The following is a 19,814-nucleotide window of genomic DNA, read 5'->3' on the forward strand; positions in this document are numbered from 1 at the left end:
AGCAAGATCAAACGCGGCGGGCGTTTCGGTTGGCCTTTCGCGCAGCGGAAGGCCAAAACGTCTGCCATACGGCGTGTCATACATTGTGAAATGTTGTGACTGTTCTGTTGGACCACAGTGGATATATGTAGGCCTCAGGGCTTTATTGTGTTTTTATCCTCTGTGATGATGTTGTGGAAGTTCTGATGTGCTCTTCTTTCATCACCAAATAAAACCCTTCATTTGTTCGTTCGTTCGTTCGTTTGTTCATCGTTCGTTCTTTCGTTCGTTTGTTCATTCCTTTATGCATTCATGCATTCATTCATTCATTCATTCATACTGTACATGCGGACACAAAAAGTATTAAATGCAGGCCATTTTTTTTTTCTATACACAAAGGCCTTCAAAACCCACCCAGTGCCAAATGGTTAACGGGTAGGCAGAGGAAAAAAAAAATCCCGTTAATTATGTGCATATTAAAATTCTTTCAATTTACCATTAGGTAATTATTGGATTTTCCATTTCAGGGCAATGAACAGAGATCAAGCAGCATCTGCGAGAGTGTATGAATATCAACCACCGGCCCTATTGGCCTTATAATTATAATCATTGTATGGTAATATAGATGATCACATAATATAATGATCTCAAGCTGTTGAAGTGCTCTTCTAGTGCACACATTATCGTAGTCAGTGTCATTCCCGTTCCCATTCCGTTCTGTATTAAGTGTCCCAGTTGTGCCACTTCTACCTGTCACTCTCACCTCATGATCTGCCCTCTCATCTGCTTTATGTCACATGTTACATCTGCGTTGATTGACTGTCCATTGTGTTGACCGTGTGTATAGCGTACAAACCCTTGTTAGTCTTTGTCCGACCTGTCCAGCACCCCAGAACCCAAACCTGCCTGCCCGTCTGCTTGTTTATAAGTTGGTTATAAGGTGTCCAACCTGTTTTGTCTGCTTGTATATTAGTGTATCCGTTAGTGTTTCCGTTTTTTTTCCAGTCTGTCTGTCGTCTTGTCAGGCTGTCTGTTAATGCTGGTTTCTCTCTGCCTGTCCGGTTGTACTGTACGTACATGTGTCTCCATGTCTGCCTGTCGGGTTACCTGCTCTACCTCTCCTGGCCTGTCTGTCACGTCTAGCCCAGTGGTTCTGCCCTGTCCAGTCTTATCTAATCCTGTCCTGCATCTGCACTGTCTGGTGTCACAGCCCTATCTAGTCCTATCCAGTAGTCCTCCTGCCCTGTCCAATCCAGCTCTAGGCCTGTCAGCCCGTGTCGGAATGACACTGTCCCCGTTCAGTCTTGTCCAGCCCATGTTCTGCCTCCTTCCACAACTTGTGAAAGTTGACATTACTAGAAATAAGTGAATCTCTTACTGTAGTTGCACCAACATTGTTCTTGTGAAGTAGTTTTGTTCTGATATTGGTGAATATATCATAACGACCGCTCTGTCCGTTTAGAGACGAGCCTACTGACCGCTGCTTGGCGATGTGTAACTTCTACAGCAAATGTGAGGTACAGTCGGTAAATCACATGCTGCACTGCTAAGTAGTACTGTCACGACATACGATGTAATCGTCTAATCCAGTGGTTCTCCAACTTTATTGTGCCAAGGAGCCTGATATATTTGGCCATGAACCCCCATCTGAAAAGGTTTTGTGCCAGGGACCCCCAGAAGAGAAGATTTGTGTTTTTCTTTTTAAAGCAAAATGATAATTTTTATTAAGAAATCTAGCTGGGAGCTCCCTGGAACCTCCTCAAGGACCCCACTTTGAGAACCACTGATCTAATCTAACTATTATGACGATTATTATCAGGGCATGATTTCAGACAGACACTCAACTGAATGCAACTTTCTATAGTCTATTTGGTCTGTCTCCCTGCCTGCCTGCCTGTGAACTCCTGGCCTGACTGCATTGGTTTTTCTATCTGCGCATTCACGTGTGTGTGTGTGTGTGTGTGTGTGTGTGTGTGTGTGTGTGTGTGTGTGTGTGTGTGTGTGTGTGTGTGTGTGTGTGTGTGTGTGTGTGTGTGTGTGTGTGTGTGTGTGTGTGTGTGTGTGTGTGTGTGTGTGTGTGTGTGTGTGTGTGTGCTGTCTCAGGCGTTGTGTAAGTTCTGACCTCAATTCCTTCTCCGCTGCATATTACAGCATTTGCTGCAGCTCTGACTGCTCCAGATAGTCTGTCCTGTCTCCAGCTCCAAGCGGAGATTAGTCTGTCCTGTCCCTAGATGGCCACTGCCTGGTACCAATACCACTTTTGTTTTATGCTTGCTGAACAACTCCTGTAGTACTCTAGCTCTTAGTTAAGTAAACTATTTTGTCGTCTCGAGAATGTGTTTTCGCCCCTTTCAGTCCGACCGTGTGTGTGTGTCCGCTGGCCCGGTCGCTACAAAACTGCAGACAATTATGTTATGCACCTTCGTCTAGGGTGAAGGGATATAACACAATGTGCGAGGAGACAGGGTTGAAAAGAACTTTAGTTTATTTGTAGTAGCTATTTTTTGTTCATTAGCAGAGACAAAGTTACATTTCTTGTTCACAACTCTAATATTGGCTTCAAGGTGCAGGTTCTATTCTAAGAAAACGGCTCTAACTAAAAATCAAAAGCTTACCCCTAACTAAAGGCCCTAACAGAATGTTTAAACAAAATTACAATTCTAAATTCCTAACTACCCTAACTAACCAAAAGATACAATAACTTAGCAAAATAAAACTACCTGGCACCCCTACATGGTGGAGTAGGAACCGGGCTTCATATTTAGCAGTAACAAATAATAATGTACAGATTTATAAGAAAACACAGATTATAAACAAAAGCAAACATCTCTAAAGCAACTTACGGCAGAATGAACAGAACACCTAACACAGAACAAACTAAACAAAAATGGCAGGCAAACGGGCGGAGGACTAGAGGGATCGAGTCTCTGCTGCAAACATGCTGTCGTCCTACCTGGATGCCAATTCCGGATTATTTACTAGTAAGACCACATCTATGTACTGGATGCAGGTGTTGTTTTTCTCGTGTGTGTGTGTGTGTGTGTGTGTGTGAGTGTGAGTGTGATGTATCGGCCAATTGCAGACATGCAAGTTTGCCCGTATAAGTCAACGTTACATTTACAGCAAAATATACATTTATAAACATGGCAATCAAGTAAACAACTAAACTAATTGTGAGAGTCTTAATGTCTGCACACATTCAACTTATTCAGAGCTGTCCAACAGTATATCAGTGCTGACTGCTGACCTTCGGAAAAGCTTGCACCAAAACGAATATAGCCCAATACATCGGTATTGAAATAACACATAATATGCTGCATTTGAAAACATGTTTTGGGTGATCAGGACGTCCTGGGTGGGAGGAAGACGGTGGAAAGGATGTACTGGATGTACTGGCCACATGGATAACATGGCTGTTCTCCATGTACAAATCTAACTGCATACATCACTAGTATTATTAGCTGGTGGAGATTTATGCTTTATTGAGAGCTAATTGAAATGTCTAGTTGTCCATGTTCTCTGTCAGTCATGTGCTTGTGGATAGTGGGTTGCATCATGTGCCAAAGTAAATTAATATGAATCCCTTACTTAACCCATTCTGAACGGGCACCCATTTTGGTGTCAGCATCATGTTATGCTTTAGCTATTGAAAAATAGCAGATCTACAAGCTCATATCGCGCCACCGAGTGGCGCGATATGAGCTTGTAGGTCTGCTATTTTTGAAAAATCGAAGAGCGACTGACATTTTTAGAATCTGATCTCAGGTCAGAATGGGTTAATCAGACCAGTGTGTGTCCGGTGGAAACCTCGTATGAATCTAATCTCAGGTCAGAATGGGTTAATAATATATGGCACGCAACGGATATCGATGCAGGATGAATGCACAATGTCATGCCAGGAATAGAAACACATCTTTGGTGGGATTGGAGGAATCAGCCCAGCTCCTAATCCAGACAACAGTCTTGTCAAAACTCGACTATTGTAACTCCCTCCTTACTGGCCTACCAGCATGTGCACTTAAGCCTCTCCAGCTGATCCAAAATGCCGCAGCTCGCTTGGTCTTCAACCAGCCAAAATTCTCACATGTCTCCCCACTGCTCCGCTCCCTCCACTGGCTCCCGGTCGCTGCCCGCACAGAATACAAAACTCTGATGCTGGCATTCAAAGCAACCAAAGGTATGGCTCCCCCATATCTTGCAAGTATGATTGAACCCTACAAACCCTCCCGCGCACTCAGATCAGCCAACGCAGGGAAGCTGGAAGTACCCTCACTAAAAACGCCGGGACAACGCTCCACACGTCCCAAACTCTTCTCCCTTCTGGCTCCAAAACTGTGGAATGCACTTCCCATTGCAGTCAGAACTGCAGCATCACTCCCAATCTTCCGCCGTAGTCTGAAAACCCACCTTTTCAGACTCCATCATGGCCCATAGCACTTATCCTACCCCCTTAGATAGCATTTCGGTAGACTTAGATAGCATTTGATAGACTTATAGCATGTTATGTAGACAGCACTATAATTGCATTGTATATAGTCATAGCACGCCATAGTACATATGTATAGCATAGTAGTATAGATATATAGTTTATATGTATAGTCTCATAATATAGATATTCCACTGTTACTTTCTTAGCTTACGCATGTTTCATGATAAATGCTTTTTTGTGATGTATTCCCATGCTTTTTGTTCCTGCTTAATGTAAGTCGCTCTGGATTAAGAGCGTCTGCTAAATGCCTAAATTGTAAATTGTAAATTGTAAATGTACAGGCTTGTTGCAACATTATAATATGAGTCAAATAGATGTAATAATTAGTTCACTATTGCCAAATAACAAACGGATATATTACTCATTCATTACTTGTCATTATATAATAAGAATAACATGTTATTACATTTGCTTTATAATATACTAGACCTGTATGTGGCCGATTAGACCCGCCTGTCGCAGTCGGACACCGGCCTACTTGGGAACGATGCAACTTGGGAACCTAATGATATACGTTGTCATAGCACCCGTTTTGACTGTCAGCCGGTGTCCCACATGGAGATCTGTGCAGGGCTGGACTGGCGTACCGGGCCGTAGGGGGCCGCAATGATTAAAAAATAAAGGAAGGTCCGGGCGTGCTGCCATTCTGCCAGTGCCATCATGATACAATTTCACTGTACCTGTATCCGTGAGTGACAAATAAACCCTCTACAAAGGGTTGTATATAGTTGTCTGTTGGTTTGTATCATTTATGTTGTTCTGTAAAAGTGGTGGTATCAGGGCTTGTTTGTTTGTGTGTGCCTAGATGGAGTGGGCGGTAGAGTTTCTGCTATCTGTGCGCTGGTTGTGGTGGGCCGGTCTGGGCCAAATTCACGCAAAAATGACCGGGCCTGTGTGCCTGTGTGTGAAGACTGCAAACTGAAAAGTGTACTTGCCAATCAATTCAGCCCACTGGCAGAGCCTGATTGGTTGAGAGTCAATTGGCTGAGGCTAGAAATTGCACAGGTGAAAGGAGTTGGCCTCATTAGGCCCACTGGCAGAGCCTGGCCCAGGTGAAAGGAGTTGGTCTCATTAGGCCCACTGGCAGAGCCTGGCCCAGGTGAAAGGAGTTGGTCTCATTAAGCCCACTGGCAGAGCCTGACCAGAGCCTTTTGTGGTGGTTCTGGAGAACCGTTGGTCCGACCGACTCGATACCTGGCACTGCACTCCCTGTGGGGGTGTGGAACACGTGTGTCGGTGGGGCAAACGGTTCTCGAGTTACGTGCATTACAACCGTACACACACACACACACACACACACACACACACACACACACACACACACACGCAGACAGACAGACAGACAGACACGTGGCGCATTTATAGTAGGATAGTACTGTACTGTATGTACATTGTGTATATATGTGTAATAGTTAACGCTATATTGAACTTTAGTAGAGCCTAGTTATATAGCTGCTACCTGGGCATGAAATCGTCCAAACAATATACATCTTTACTTGTTGCTTCTGTGCTCTGAGAGTGAGAAACCAGAAATAGTGATTAATTCACCGGCATTACAGTGAAACGGGTCTCAAAATCATACTGTTGGCACATCAAAATCATACTGTTGTGCAAATTAGTGGTTTCTGCCAGTATGTAAAACATTTAGTCTTTGCACTTAGTTTGAGAAAGTAAAATGGCTGAATTGATGTTACTACCTAATGTATGACGGAAGTTCTCTACTGCCAAAGAAATGGTAGTTGTGTAGTACAATGAGTACAATGACGATGATGTTGATTTTTTTCATATTGCTATTGATATATACATTTCACTTGCTATTGATATATACATTCCACCCCCATGTGCTAAAAGTGTTATTTTCAGACCTGGTTCATACAACACCATGATTAGATTGACTACTTCTAGTTAGTAGTTCTTCACTCACAGAGTACAAAAGCATCAGAAACAGCTGATCAACAAATTTGTACTTGTATCATGTCCAGGTACAGTAGACAGTACAACGTTCAATATAGTTAAATTAGTTACTAGATGCACTTTTCCATTGGCTCTACACAGTACAGGGAAGCTGACTGCACTGTCATTGTGATTCAGACAGTGATGTGTTGTAACCTTTAAATGCATTCCCTGGTCTGCCCATGTCAATCACAGCCCAGCGTCCAAATCTGACTCAGACGATCCAAACATGACATTTGTTCTTGTAGTCAGGAAATTGATCAGAGGACATTTTCTACCCCAACATTAGCCTTGCAGGCCAGAAACATGAAACGTGAAATAAGATAAGATAACCTTTATTAAGTGCTCCGATGGGACAGTGGTAAAGTTCCTGCCCACCACCACAGAGGCTGTGGGTTCGAATCCACAGTGGTGTATCCGGCTTTGTCGGGCATTCTCGGCCCCACCTCTCTCCCTGTGTTTTAGGATCCAAGATGGCCGCAGCACCAGGAGGGGGTGGCCTTACTCGTCTGTGTTCACAAACTGTCTTGCGTTTGTCTTGTGTCTGTGTTTAATGGCCACTCCAATGCATTTTCAATGGAACCCCATGGTTTGACCAAACATTTTGTTTGATGGGGGGGAGGGGGGGCAGAACACATCCATCAAAGCTGTGGTCAGACACAAGTCAGGAAAGTGTCTTGAATGCAGCCCAGTAAGGTCATATGTCGACCCCGCCCCCGCTCACCTCTGCCCCACCCCCTCCTGGTGCTGTGGCCATCTTGGATCCTAAAACACAGGGAGAGAGGCCCTTATTGGCCTGTGTTCAAGAGGAGGGAAGCCGGACGGGGAGGATGATATTGGTTATAACATACTCCTACAGGCTGGGGCGGCACATGTTGCGGGAAGAGTTGTCCTCCCTGTGGGGTCTCCACACTGGCAGATTAGTTAGGAGGATACAACAGCAGTGACAACACAGAGATGTGTGTGGGGAGGAATTCATTGGCTTAACAACTAAATTGGGGAGAAAATGAGGGTTAAAATAATTGGCTATAAATAATCTACACTGTAGTGTAGATAATATAATCAGTTTGTGTGCCACAGCCTCTGCCTCAGCTCACGTTGCAGCATTCAGAGTATGGGTTTTATGGGTAAGTCTCCCATTGGCTTAGAGGCAGCCTAGAGACCATGCTGGCAGCCAATCATGAAAAAGTGGTCGCTACTAGAGGTAGTAGTAAATGTAGTCCAGGCGCATTTCAAGTACCTGGCAAAAGGCTATCATAGCAGCAACAGCAGTGAGAACAAAACATCAAACCAAAAATAAATAGATAAATAAACTCAACACTAGTAAAAAAACACTTTAAGGCTGATTCATGCTTCTGATGTCATCATCATCATCATCATCATCATCATCATCATACTATAATTCAATCAATGTCTGTCTGAATGTGTGTCTGTCTGTGTGTCACTGTGACTGCCGTAGCTCCTCACTGCCTGCACCAATCACTCCCACTTTTCACACAGGCATTGACCATAATAATATGGAGGTCTTAACGAAGCCCCTTTTCCCATTTAACAAATTACAAATTAATAATTACTTTATTAGTGAATTAAAACGCTGACTTAAACGCGCAACCTCACACACCTCTGCCCCTTAGCGACATCTGCATCACAGGCCACCATTCTCACTGTTACCCCACTGGCATGCTTCCTCTAGCTACCGCCGCAACACAACAAACAGTGGCCTATACAATTTGGCGGCCACAACAAACAGTGACCTATACAATTTGGCGGCACACACACACACACACACCTACCACCGCAGCATACAGTACACAGCACAACACACTTTCTTTCACCCGTGTGTGACCGCGCACTGACGGAACCGTGGGTCACACTCTGACGGAGCCACGGCTTCACACGTTGCCTTCCGCCAGCCCAGGTAAACAATTCCTTCCAGGCAGCTATACTTTCGCAACGCACGTGTGTCTGTGTGTGTGTGTACTTTCGCCACGTGCGTGTGTGTGTGTGTGTGTGTGTCTCGCTACTTTCGCAACGCACGTGTGTGTGTGTGTCTCGCTACTTTCGCAACGCACGTGTGTGTGTGTGTGTGTGTGTGTACTTTCGCCACGCGTGTGTGTGTGTGTGTGTGTGTGTGTGTGTGTGTGTGTGTGTGTGTGTGTGTGTGTGTGTGTGTGTGTGTCTCGCTACTTTCGCAACGCACGTGTGTGTGTGTCTCGCTACTTTCGCAACGCGCGCGCGTGTGTGTGTGTGTGTGGATAAATCATAGTTTAGGGGTCCTGCATTGGGGGAGTTCCCCCCCCCATGTCCCCAGCTAAATGATAGTTTAGAACCAAATGGAACCACACCAAATGAACCCATTTACACTCTCAGAGTTCAATTAACATTTAGCATTTATTTTGTTTTGTTTTTATTCATTAAAAAAAACACAAAAATATATTATACAAATTAAAATGACTGGTAATTAATATTTCTGGGGGGCAATATCTCACAACGGGTAAGGACTAGTTCTACAAAACCTACTGTTTACATTCTCTCAAATTCATTTTGTGTTATATGGTACGCTCGCCAAGAGAATATTTGCACTAGGACGGCTCTGCATTATTGAGAGGAAGATTAGGTCAGGTCAAGAGGTAGAGACAATAGAGAGACTTCTGAGTGAATGCATCATACCAACCACAGTTCTCGCTGCATAGCCCTAGATCCCAAACGGATTTGACGTGGCTTATTGTTGTTTGGATCATGATGACCCATAGGTTTCACTTCACTTTCAACATACGTATTATGCCGATGTAAAACATGTGATGAAATATCTAAATCTCTAATGCATGTGTTCCCATGAAATGGGATTCTTAGTAACAGTCAGTTAGTCAACAGGTCAAGTCCCAGAACTCCACAACGATGCACATTGCACATGCTTGCTCGCTCAGGGTGGCAGAAGATATTTCTTTTCCCCTAAGCATGGTTCCTGAGGCAGAGCTTTTCCCCTAAGCATGGTTCCTGAGGCAGAGCTTTTCCCCTAAGCATGGTTCCTGAGGCAGAGCTTGCTCCCAGGTGACATACCGTCTCCAAGGGAGGGAAGAGCTCTAGGGATTAAACAATGCAGCGGAAGCCATATTCAGGGAACAGGGACATGGCCCCTACACCTACAGTAGGTGCATTTTTGAAGAGAATATAATATACTCTAGGAGTGTATAGCTAATATATATATATATATATATAATTATTATTTTTGTTTAACACCTAGAGCGCCCAGGAAGAAGTATCTTCGTCTTTTCTATAGTAACGGCCAACGCCAAGTATTGTCCAAGTATTGTCCAAAAGTATTGTCCAAAAGACGAAGTTTATTGCTATGAGAACGGATCGCATGGCTACACAGCCTGGGAGCGCCTGTTGGGCAATCCTCGATGTTGCGTATAAGAATGAGACGTCATCGAAAAACTCCCTCCCCTGTTTAGCCGACGAAAACGAAAATATTAAAACATTAATAACTCGCGATCTAAATAAATCATCCTGTCTAATTATGAAAAAAGATCCTGTGTTAAGACGGTCCTCCGTGGTCCAGTCGCTAGTCGCGATAGATTTATTCTTACCTCCCGTTGTTGTCGATCGACTCTAGAGTGTTGTGGCTATTGTTAGCTGCTACACACACATTCACAACAACATCCGGTCCGTCGGTAAAAGTGATCCGTGTTTATAAATCGACTGGGCGCTATAATGTAATGGATTAAATAACCCATTACCAGACATTTTGTCTGGTAATCTGTAAGTAGTGGCAAGAGTATAGGAACAGGGCTTAATTCGTTTACTTAAGAGGTTCTCATCAGGGGTTTAAAAGCTAATAGGACGATTGCCCCTCACTGCATTTGATTAAACTCTCTTAATTACCCCAGGTATAATGGGCTATTAGCAGCGGCTCTTGCTTGCGAAAGGGCAAGTGGGAGTTGATTGTTTTTATGAGGTTCCCATGTCAGGATTAGACAGGATATTAACACCCTCAACCAGCTGAGAAAAGGAAGTGATCTGTACAAATATTTGTGTTTCAGAATTATAGGGAGATTAGATTAGGGACATTGGCTGGGTTTCCCAAACTCATTTTGTGTTGCAGCCAAGCAGACACCATGTCCTTTTTTGGGAAACACTGTGAAACAGAACAACATAGACTAGAGCACAGCCACACCTGTCCTCATTGCGCACGTAAGGCCTCCTGCATGAATACATTTAGAAGCAAACCTGTTTCCCCTAAAGCCTCTTTAGCCTACACACACACCTGTCGACATGTGGCAGTAGTAAAACCATCCACAGATAAATGTGTGATGTGAGTGGTGACGTTCTTCATTTCATTTAAATATAAACATTTTGAAACATGTTTAGGCCTACTTCAGCATCAAATAAATGAAATTGCCATATATAGCCTATACTGTCAGCTGTCCAGCAGTATTATTAAATTACATTTCAGAGGCGAAGTGATGTCGGCAACGTGAATGTAGGCCTATATGAAAACACTAGCCTACTCTCCCATTGTGCAAGTGAATGAAATTGAATAACATTCGATTGTGGGTTAATAAATAAATGGGCCTACAAGGAGGTTAAATGGGAGGCTATTGTGCAGTCAAAGTTACCAATACAAGCTAGTTAATTCAGCATTATTTTATTGACTGGTCAGGCCGGTATGGTAGGCCTCAGGCCTACCATTGCGTGGCACATCTATGCACGGAATATCTATGTTCACAGTGAAAGGGGGTGTTGTTGAGACGAACCACACGCATACGGTACTCACTGTGCATGTTTTCTTTGGGAAACCCAGCCACTATATTTATAAACAAATCTCCCATTTTCTGCATGGAGAATAAATCATAAGCCTTCAGAGAAGGACATATACTGTACATGCCCACATTCAAGGTTCAATGCCTTGCATGTGAAAGTGGTGGACAGATTAACGTGATGTTCTGTAAAGTTCAGGGATTCATTGAAAGTAAAATGCACTTTCATCTTGGACACTTCAAATAGACTACCCAAATAAGAGACTGGTATACTTGGGGTCCACCAGGGGTCTGTACTTGGCACCTCCTTTGTTCCCTCTGCACCAAATCTCTTCAGCAGAAATGGCCGATGTACAGTACAAGCGGCTTCACTTAGTAGAACCAGTAGAAACAGACCCTTCTTTAAGATTAATTACAAAAAACACATATCGTGATAATTGAAAGAACGTACAGACTGAAAACTTGAAAGCATTTATGAAAATGTTTACTAAAGGTAATAAAACCAAGTGCATATTCCGGTCAAATACCCCTAGAATGGCAGGTAAATTATTCTGTAACCAACAGGAAGGCTTTGTGTGGTTAAATCTGCACATAGCAGGGCTGACTGACGTTTGTGTCTCCCTTCAGAGTCAAGATCTGAGGAAGACGCTTCCTGAAACGTCAGTCACTCCTGCAATATATGCAGTGTTGTGCAATGTGCATACTTAAGGAGTGCTCCAGTGTCTTATGTTGGTAGACTAAGTGCCCAGTTAAAACAAAAACGTTTTTGCTTTATACTTTTCTGTTGAGCACCAAAATCCTTTACTCAAAACTTGCCTGCATATGCCTTGTCGTGATAATTCATAGTTGTGTTCCTTTCCTTTTGTCTTCGTAGGCACTTTCTCTTTAAAACCGGAACAGGAACGACGCCTTTCTTCGGCACGGCAACTCCAGGTTACACCATGGCCACGGGAGCGGTTTACTCCACGCCGACAAGACCCTTGCCCAGAAACAGCCTCTCCAGGGGGGCATTTAAGTTCAAGAAGTCCCCTAAACACTGCTCCTGGAGGTGTACCGCCCTGATAGCTGTGGGCGTGGCTGTTGTCCTGTCAATCATTCTCTGCTACTGTATAGGTGAGCAATCTCTCTCTCTCTCTCTCTCTCTCTCTCTCTCTCTCTCTCTCTCTCTCTCTCTCTCTCTCCCCCCTACATCTTTATCATGCCGTTATTCAGAGCAGTGATGAAGTGTCATGTCAAACCTTTGTGGTTATCACAATTAAACCAAAACTCCTCCAGCCAATCAAATTTGAGTATTCACTCAGGTGATGGCAGGAACAATACAGGCAGAACGGTAGCTACTACCATTTTGATGTTAAAATATGTATTGCTTTCTCCTGGAAAAGAGTGATGTCTCGCTTTAACTGAGATGAAAGGTGCCAGCAGAGTGAACCATCTGTTTGACACTCTGTTCAGTCAGAGCAGAACAGATGACAGACAAGCCGACGCCAGCCTCTTAATCTATATAAAGTTTGATCTCTGCCAGTGCATTTCTACTTTGCTTCCTCCTCTTGCTGAAATGGCAGATGTCCTCCGATACGATTCAGCTCTGACTAAAGCCATCAGTCTGCCAGTGTGTGTCGCTGTCACAGCGTTCGGCAATGAGACATTCCCATCTGCATTTTCATCTGACAAGGCCATGCATCATCTCTGAGTTGTTCTCATCCAGAATGTGACATGCCCAGGTGGGGTTCCCTCTACATAATACACACCAGGGGGATTAAACATGGACTCCATTGGGTCGCCCATATGGAACCATCAAAGACAAATACAAACTAGACTGACTCCTGTCCTTAAATCAAACATTTCCGGTTCTGTGTACTTAAATCTTGAACAAACCCTTTTTCATGAGTCAGAGGTGGAACTATCTATCTACATGTCTGACAGGAAGTTCTTTCTCTTTTTTTTATCCCCACCCCCTCTATCAAGAAGAAGAGATGCTCACCTTTCCCCACCCCCTCTCTCACTCTCTCAAGAAGTCTTATTTTTTTTACTCTCTATGTCAGAGCTGACTTCTTGCCAACCTTTATAGTCTTGACCACACAGCAATAAAAAGTGCTGCAGATTCATCTCTTCTTCTGCCCTCTCCTGTCATCCAAGCCCTTAATCTTACTGTGACTTTCCCCCAGAGCAGATATATGAGGCCTCCTCCGCCGCAGACGGAGGAGAAGATGTGACACAGTCGTATAAGGAGAAATAATGTCCATGTTGGGAAGACGCTATTACCGCTGGTTTATTGTTGAATAGAGAGGAGGGGGGGATCTCTTCATACGGCAGTGGTCGTAAAGATATTACATCAATATCAACACACGCAGACCCTTTATGCGTTCCCTGACTGTGTTATTCTTTTTTTTTATTTATTCATGATGTCCTGTTGTTGGAATAAGTGGTTAGCCCATTCTGAACGGGCACCCATTTTGGTGTTGGCATCATGTTATGCTTTAGCTATTGAAAAATAGCAGATCTACAAGCTCATATCGCGCCACCGAGTGGCGCGATACGAGCTTGTAGGTCTGCTATTTTTTGAAAAATCGAAGAACGACTGACATTTTTAGAATCTGATCTCAGGTCAGAATGGGTTCATCAGACCAGTGTGTGTCCAGTGGAAACCTCGTATGAATCTGATCTCAGGTCAGAATGGGTTAGATGATGCTCCTGTGACACAGCGGCTCTCGGATTCGCCAGCTATCTTATCTCCTATACTACTCACAACAAAATGTGCTGGGCTTATGCCAGTAGGAACCTGGGCTTCAGATCGGTTGTTGAATTAGTCATTTCAAGTAACACCTCTTGTCAATTCGATACAGGTTTGTTGTGTGTCGGGAGTTGTAATTGTTTTGGCCTGATTCTTAAGTCAGTACGCGTATACAGGCTTTCGTGTGTTTGTGTGAGTGTGCGTGTGTGTGTGTGTATGCGCGAGTGTGTACACTACACATGCATGCGTGCGTGAGTGTGTTCTTCTACTTCTTTCTCTTTTATCTGTCAGCAATTCTGCTTTGCAGTCAGTCTTAAATATAGCCTACCCAGAACTCTAGGATGCATTGCCTCATGCACTGCATTTCGAGTTTATCTAACTTCTGTGTAAAACAGGATAGGTAGGCAGGACATATAGCTTTGGGAGGAATTACATTTGAATGTTGAAAGGAGGTTGTGTTGTAAAAAAATAATAATACAGTTATTTAGGTGCACAATATTACCAGGGTTGTGTATGAAGCCTGCAAAAACCAAAAAATGACCAAACATTTGATTGATCAGTGTTTGATACGTGTGAATGAGGCCTCAGAGCAGCAGCATTATTGGCTTAGGAATGGAACAAAAAGGGCAGGTTTTAAGTTCTAATTATGGTGGTACATGGTGGAGCCAAATATTTTCTTAGGTGGTACTTCAGTATAAAAAGGTTGGGAACCAATGCCCTAGGGGACACAGGGAGAACATGCACACTCCACACAGAAAGGCCCTTTCGGCAACCCTGCCTCGGGTATGGGCACTGATGATGCGGAGGAGGGAACACGCCCCCCCCCAGCGCCCACAGCGTCCCCAGCGGGAATCAAACCCAGGACCTTCTAGCTGTGCGCGCGACAGCACTACCGACTGTGCCACCGTGCCCCATGAGCTGTACGTGCCCCTTGATTTTCATGAGCTGTATGCCATAATCATCAAGATTAAAACAAAAAAAAAGGTTTTAAATACTTAACTTCATGCACAATGAATTGAGAATAAATGAAAGTTTCACATTTTGAATTATATTACAGAAGAAAATTACAAATTACAAATACAAAATATTCTAATTCATTGAGATGGAGCTGTATATTCTTGTTCTTGTCTTGACTCGGCACTCCTGATCTCGGGCCAGAACAAAATGCAAGTCGAGGAGGCTCTCAGTTCTGAACTCACCAAAATCCATACTTGGCTTACCGATAACAAACCTTTCGGTTCTAAACATTCCCTCAGTAAGGTCAACGTAAATGACTCCAAGGTTAACCCATTCTGACCGGGCACCCATTTTGGTGTCAGCATCATGTTATGCTTTAGCTATTTAAAAATAGCAGATCTACAAGCTCATATCGCGCCACCGAGTGGCGCGATACGAGCTTGTAGGTCTGCTATTTTTGAAAAAAATCGAAGAACGACTGACATTTTTAGAATCTGATCTCAGGTCAGAATGGGTTCGTCAGACCAGCGTGTGTCCAGTGGAAACCTCGTATGAATCTGATCTCAGGTCAGAATGGGTTAAAGTTGATGACATAGACATAGTAATCTCCAACAAAGACAACAAGCTGACAGGTGAAAACATGGCAACAAAAGTGATCAAAAAAGTAAATCAAAGAACAAGATTCCTGGGCAGAATTTCCTCTTTTGTCAACGAAAGTGCTCTCAAAACTCTAGAGGGAGCTCTAATTCAGCCCTCCTTTGACTAAGCGTCCACCTCTTCTCCAGCATCACAATGTCACTTAAAACTAAGCTTCAGACCTCCCAAAACAAAATAATTCAACTACTTCTCTGGGGCCCATCATGACCCATCTCTTCCCAACGCATTTTGCTAGTCTAAACTGAGTTAAAGGACAGAGTTAAGCAAATGAAAATGTGTTTGACATTCAAAATTGTAAATGCAGCCTTGCCCTCAATGCCCTCAGTACCCCGGCCGCATACCTGACTAACTACCTCAAAAGAGTGAGTGACACCCACAGCCACAATACTAGAGGGAGCGGAAACAACAATCTGGTACCACCCACTTCCAAAACAAATATCTCCTTCTACAACACAGCCACCCAGGCTTGGAATGCCCTGAACCCCTCCCTCAAAAAAGGGAGATCACTTACATACCACCTTTCAGTAGGCCCAAGGGAGATGAAATTATCCTTTCCCCAGGTGACCCCCCCCCCCTTCCTTTTCCCCCAATCTGTACGTACAGTTTTTTTTTCTTTTCCTGAAATGATTTAGATTATCGATTATCGATTAGGTTATCGATGATTTTGAATTGTCATGTCTATGAATTGATGATGATGATTGATGATGGGGCCTAAATGGAAACAAGACAGCAAGGACTTTTTTTGGTGCTATCCCTTTAGAACTGAGTGGGTTTTTTTTTTATATATAATTTTTATCCCACGATTTTGTAACCCATTTTTCACCCCTGTGTCAATTATCGAATGTGATCCTGGGCTCTACACACCCTCCGCCAACCTAGTCCCCATATGGGGACATGGGGAGAGCAACGGACTTGAACTCATGCTTCCTTCATGCCTGAGTGTCCAAGTTGCTCCTTTACACCTGACAGGGGGGAGTTTCCCTGGTTGGACGTAGCGCGTGGAGGGAACACGTTATTCCAACCAGTTCCTTTCCCCTCCATCAGGCACCCCGGCTGGCCAGGGGGAGGAAGTTTAGAGATCAGGATTACTGCATGTTTTTTGTGAGGGTACCTACCCTAGGGGACACGGAAAGAACATGCAAACTCCTGAGTGTTTGACTGTACAATCAATCAAACCCACACACAGTCAGGAACTTCATTCAACGATTCGGTCGGATCAGGACAGACAATCGTCAATCATTGTCTGTCCTGATGAAGGTCTAACGACCGAAACTAATTAAGAGCAACATTCTTTGCAAGTTCCTGACAGTGTGTCATGATCAGAGATCCGCTTTTGGCTGCTTATTAACTAACAATAAAGGTTAGTTAAAGTAATAAAAGCCCCTGTTTAGTATTCTCAACCACAGACAAAAAATCCAACGAGAGCTGTTTTTGGGACTCCTCGTACCACACTATTAACTTACATCACCTTTAAATTACTCTAACACTCAGGATGTTACAGTTATGCAGCCGTATTACAGGGTTTTGCAGTCACTTCACTTTGCGGCTCAAGTAATGTTTACATTGAACTTACATTGACCCTGAGAAAACATATTCAACTGAAAGACCCAAAGTACTGAGTCTGCATATTCAATCTCTGTCTCAATGGGCCCTTTCCCCGTACACCAATATCCTCTTATTATTATTCATAATTTGAATGCATATACCTCACATGAGCTGGCGCATGGGAAATGCACTTTGTATATATATGCTGTCTACAGTAACCCAGATAAGCTCTTATCTCTGCTATAAAATTCATGATAAGATATCTTGGATATTCCAGTATTATCTGGAATTACATGCTGAAGCAAGGGCTTCGGAATGAGAACATGACTTGTGTTCAATTGTAGGGCTTGCTACTATTGATTTTGTTCTGTCGATTACTTGTTTTTCGATTCATTGCATAATCAACATTACCACATTAAAAAATATATAGAGAGAGAGAGAGGCACGCACGCACACACACACACACACACACACACACACACACACACACACACACACGATGAACCACTTAACCCATTTAGACCAGGAACCCCTATACGTACAGTAACTATACCTTTCAATCCGGGAACCTCTCTTCGGGTTGTTGTTGCTTTGTGTACAGTATATAGCAACATCATGTTTTGATTAAATATTATATAAACTTAGGTTAGGATTTATAAGGCGTTTTTTAGAATCAGCCTCTCGTCTAACTGGGCTAAGCCATATTTTATGCTTCTCATCCATGGTGTTGTGAAAAATAGCAGTTCTACAAGGTCACAATGTGTCACATTGTGAGCTGGCATGTAGTAGATCTCCCATTTTCACTATTTTGGAAAGTATTTTAAATGCTTTCGCCTATAGCATGGCCAAAGATTGGGACCACTGGGACCATCATCAGCTGGCCTTTCTGTTCTAAAAGCCGGAAGAGCAAAGATGGGAAGAAGTCCCATTCACTTTGTTATTACTAGTCCTTACCCGTTCTGAATATATGAACAGCAAATCATGTTCAGTGTGCAATGTAATAGATCACATTACTGATAGGGGGGGAATTGTTTACAGATGGTCTTGGGAAGTTGGGTTGGGCACAAAAGTATAGGCTAATTAAATGCTGTAGTACAATCATAAGTACACCATTGATGTGTGATGTAAATATGGTGGTGATATTCTGCCTATAAATGGAAGTTATTGAATATTTTCAAGTTCGGTGTTGCACTTTGTAGACGGTCCCTAACCGCTCACCGTCTGCTGCCCATGGAGATATAAGCTATTAAACGGTGAACGCGGAGGTTGGCTTTTTGGGCTTCAAAGCAAGTTGTAGTTTGTTCTTTATATAATCAGGATAAGAATTAGATGTTTTGTGTGATTTAGGAACGTGTCGTTGTCATTACATCTGTCTGTATGTATTTTGTCATTGTGTTGTTCCGACGGCACGGGATCTGTCTTCCCCAAACGTCTCCATTTGGCCACCCCGAGACCCCGACAGATAAGCATTCCGTTGTGATCGTGCTGTTCAGTGTGTCACGCAGCCACGCTGGGTGCTCGCAGGGCTGTAACCTGTCGTTGTCAGTGTCCAGGCTTTCAGCGTGCATGTAGCCCATGTGTATGGCACGGCGAAGGAGGTGGTTGAGGAGGGGGCGGACAGTGTGGTGTCGAAACAGTGTGTGTGTGTGTGTGTTCACGTTAACATGCCTCCGTCCAACTGTCGGAGCTTTCAGGTGCCTGTGCCACGCAACCCGTCCGCGATGCTTCCCCAAAGAAGAAGTTATGTTGACTGACGCAAGAGTAGCTGTACTATGGGTCCGAGTTGTTTTCCTCGTGTGGGTCTGATGCATAGGTCTGATGCCTGCCTGGGGGCGGTGTGAAAAAGGGGAAGTGCGTTGGAGAATGCAAGGGGAATGTTGCGCCGGAAACTGTGTCCCAGTATTAATCTGTGTCCGTCCCAACATGCATTTCACTGGTGACACTGGTGACACTGGTGACACGTGATTTGCGGGGAGATGAGTTGTTCAGCGGGGGGTACTGCGCCCTGGGTGCGGTTGGATTATTATTTCATATAAATGGGTATTGTACTGTAAATATGACATGAATATGAATGCAAAGTAGTGGTTGAGGTGTGGACAGGCTAGCTGTTGGTGTTGTGCATGGTGAGATGTGTGCAAACTGTGTGGTTTAGTAGGAGAAGACAGCCAAAGGATGCAACACACACACACACACACACACGCGGCGCCAAATTGTATAGGGCACTCTTTGTTGTGTTGCGGCGGTAGCTAGAGGAAGCATGCCAGTTGGGTAACGGTGAGAACGGTGGCCTGTGATGCAGGTGTCGCTAAGGGGCGGAGGTGTGTGAGGGTGTGAGGTTAATTCACTAATAAATTCATTATTACGGTAATCATTAATGTGTCAAATCGAAAAAAGGGCTTCGTTAAGACCTCCATATTAATATGGTCAATGCCTGTGTGAAAAAGTGGGAGTGATTGGTGCAGGCAATGAGGAGATACGGCGGTGTTTCTGACAGAATGTCAGACATTGTTAGAATAATAGTATGATAGGTGCACATAAATAGCATTTCCAAAATAAGAGGATAGTGTGGATATGAGCCAGTATATGCTGGATGTTGTGCATAGAGCAGCTGCATACTGCTCAGCCTGATGGCATCGCTGATTATAGTCCCGGTTCTCTGGTTTCTAGCTCACAGAGAGACTTTCTCACCTTCCATAAATATTAATCCAGCCGCGCTGGTCGGGCAGAATAACTTATGTAAATT

The 19,814-nt window shown here is 43.8% G+C and overlaps 1 protein-coding gene across 1 annotated transcript in view; it reads left to right on the forward strand.

The window, feature by feature from the left end:
• The window catches only part of LOC310873555 (teneurin-3), a 244,046-nt gene that overhangs the window by 101,076 nt on the left and 123,156 nt on the right, over window positions 1-19,814 (forward strand). Inside the window, exon 4 of the mRNA XM_083786011.1 lies at window positions 12,056-12,294. Coding sequence (XP_083642137.1) covers window positions 12,056-12,294 — 239 coding nt within the window. The remainder of the gene's footprint in view (window positions 1-12,055; window positions 12,295-19,814) is intronic.

Source organism: Protomyctophum parallelum, assembly GCF_964188405.1.
Source record: "Protomyctophum parallelum genome assembly, chromosome: 16".
NCBI lineage: Eukaryota > Metazoa > Chordata > Actinopteri > Myctophiformes > Myctophidae > Protomyctophum > Protomyctophum parallelum.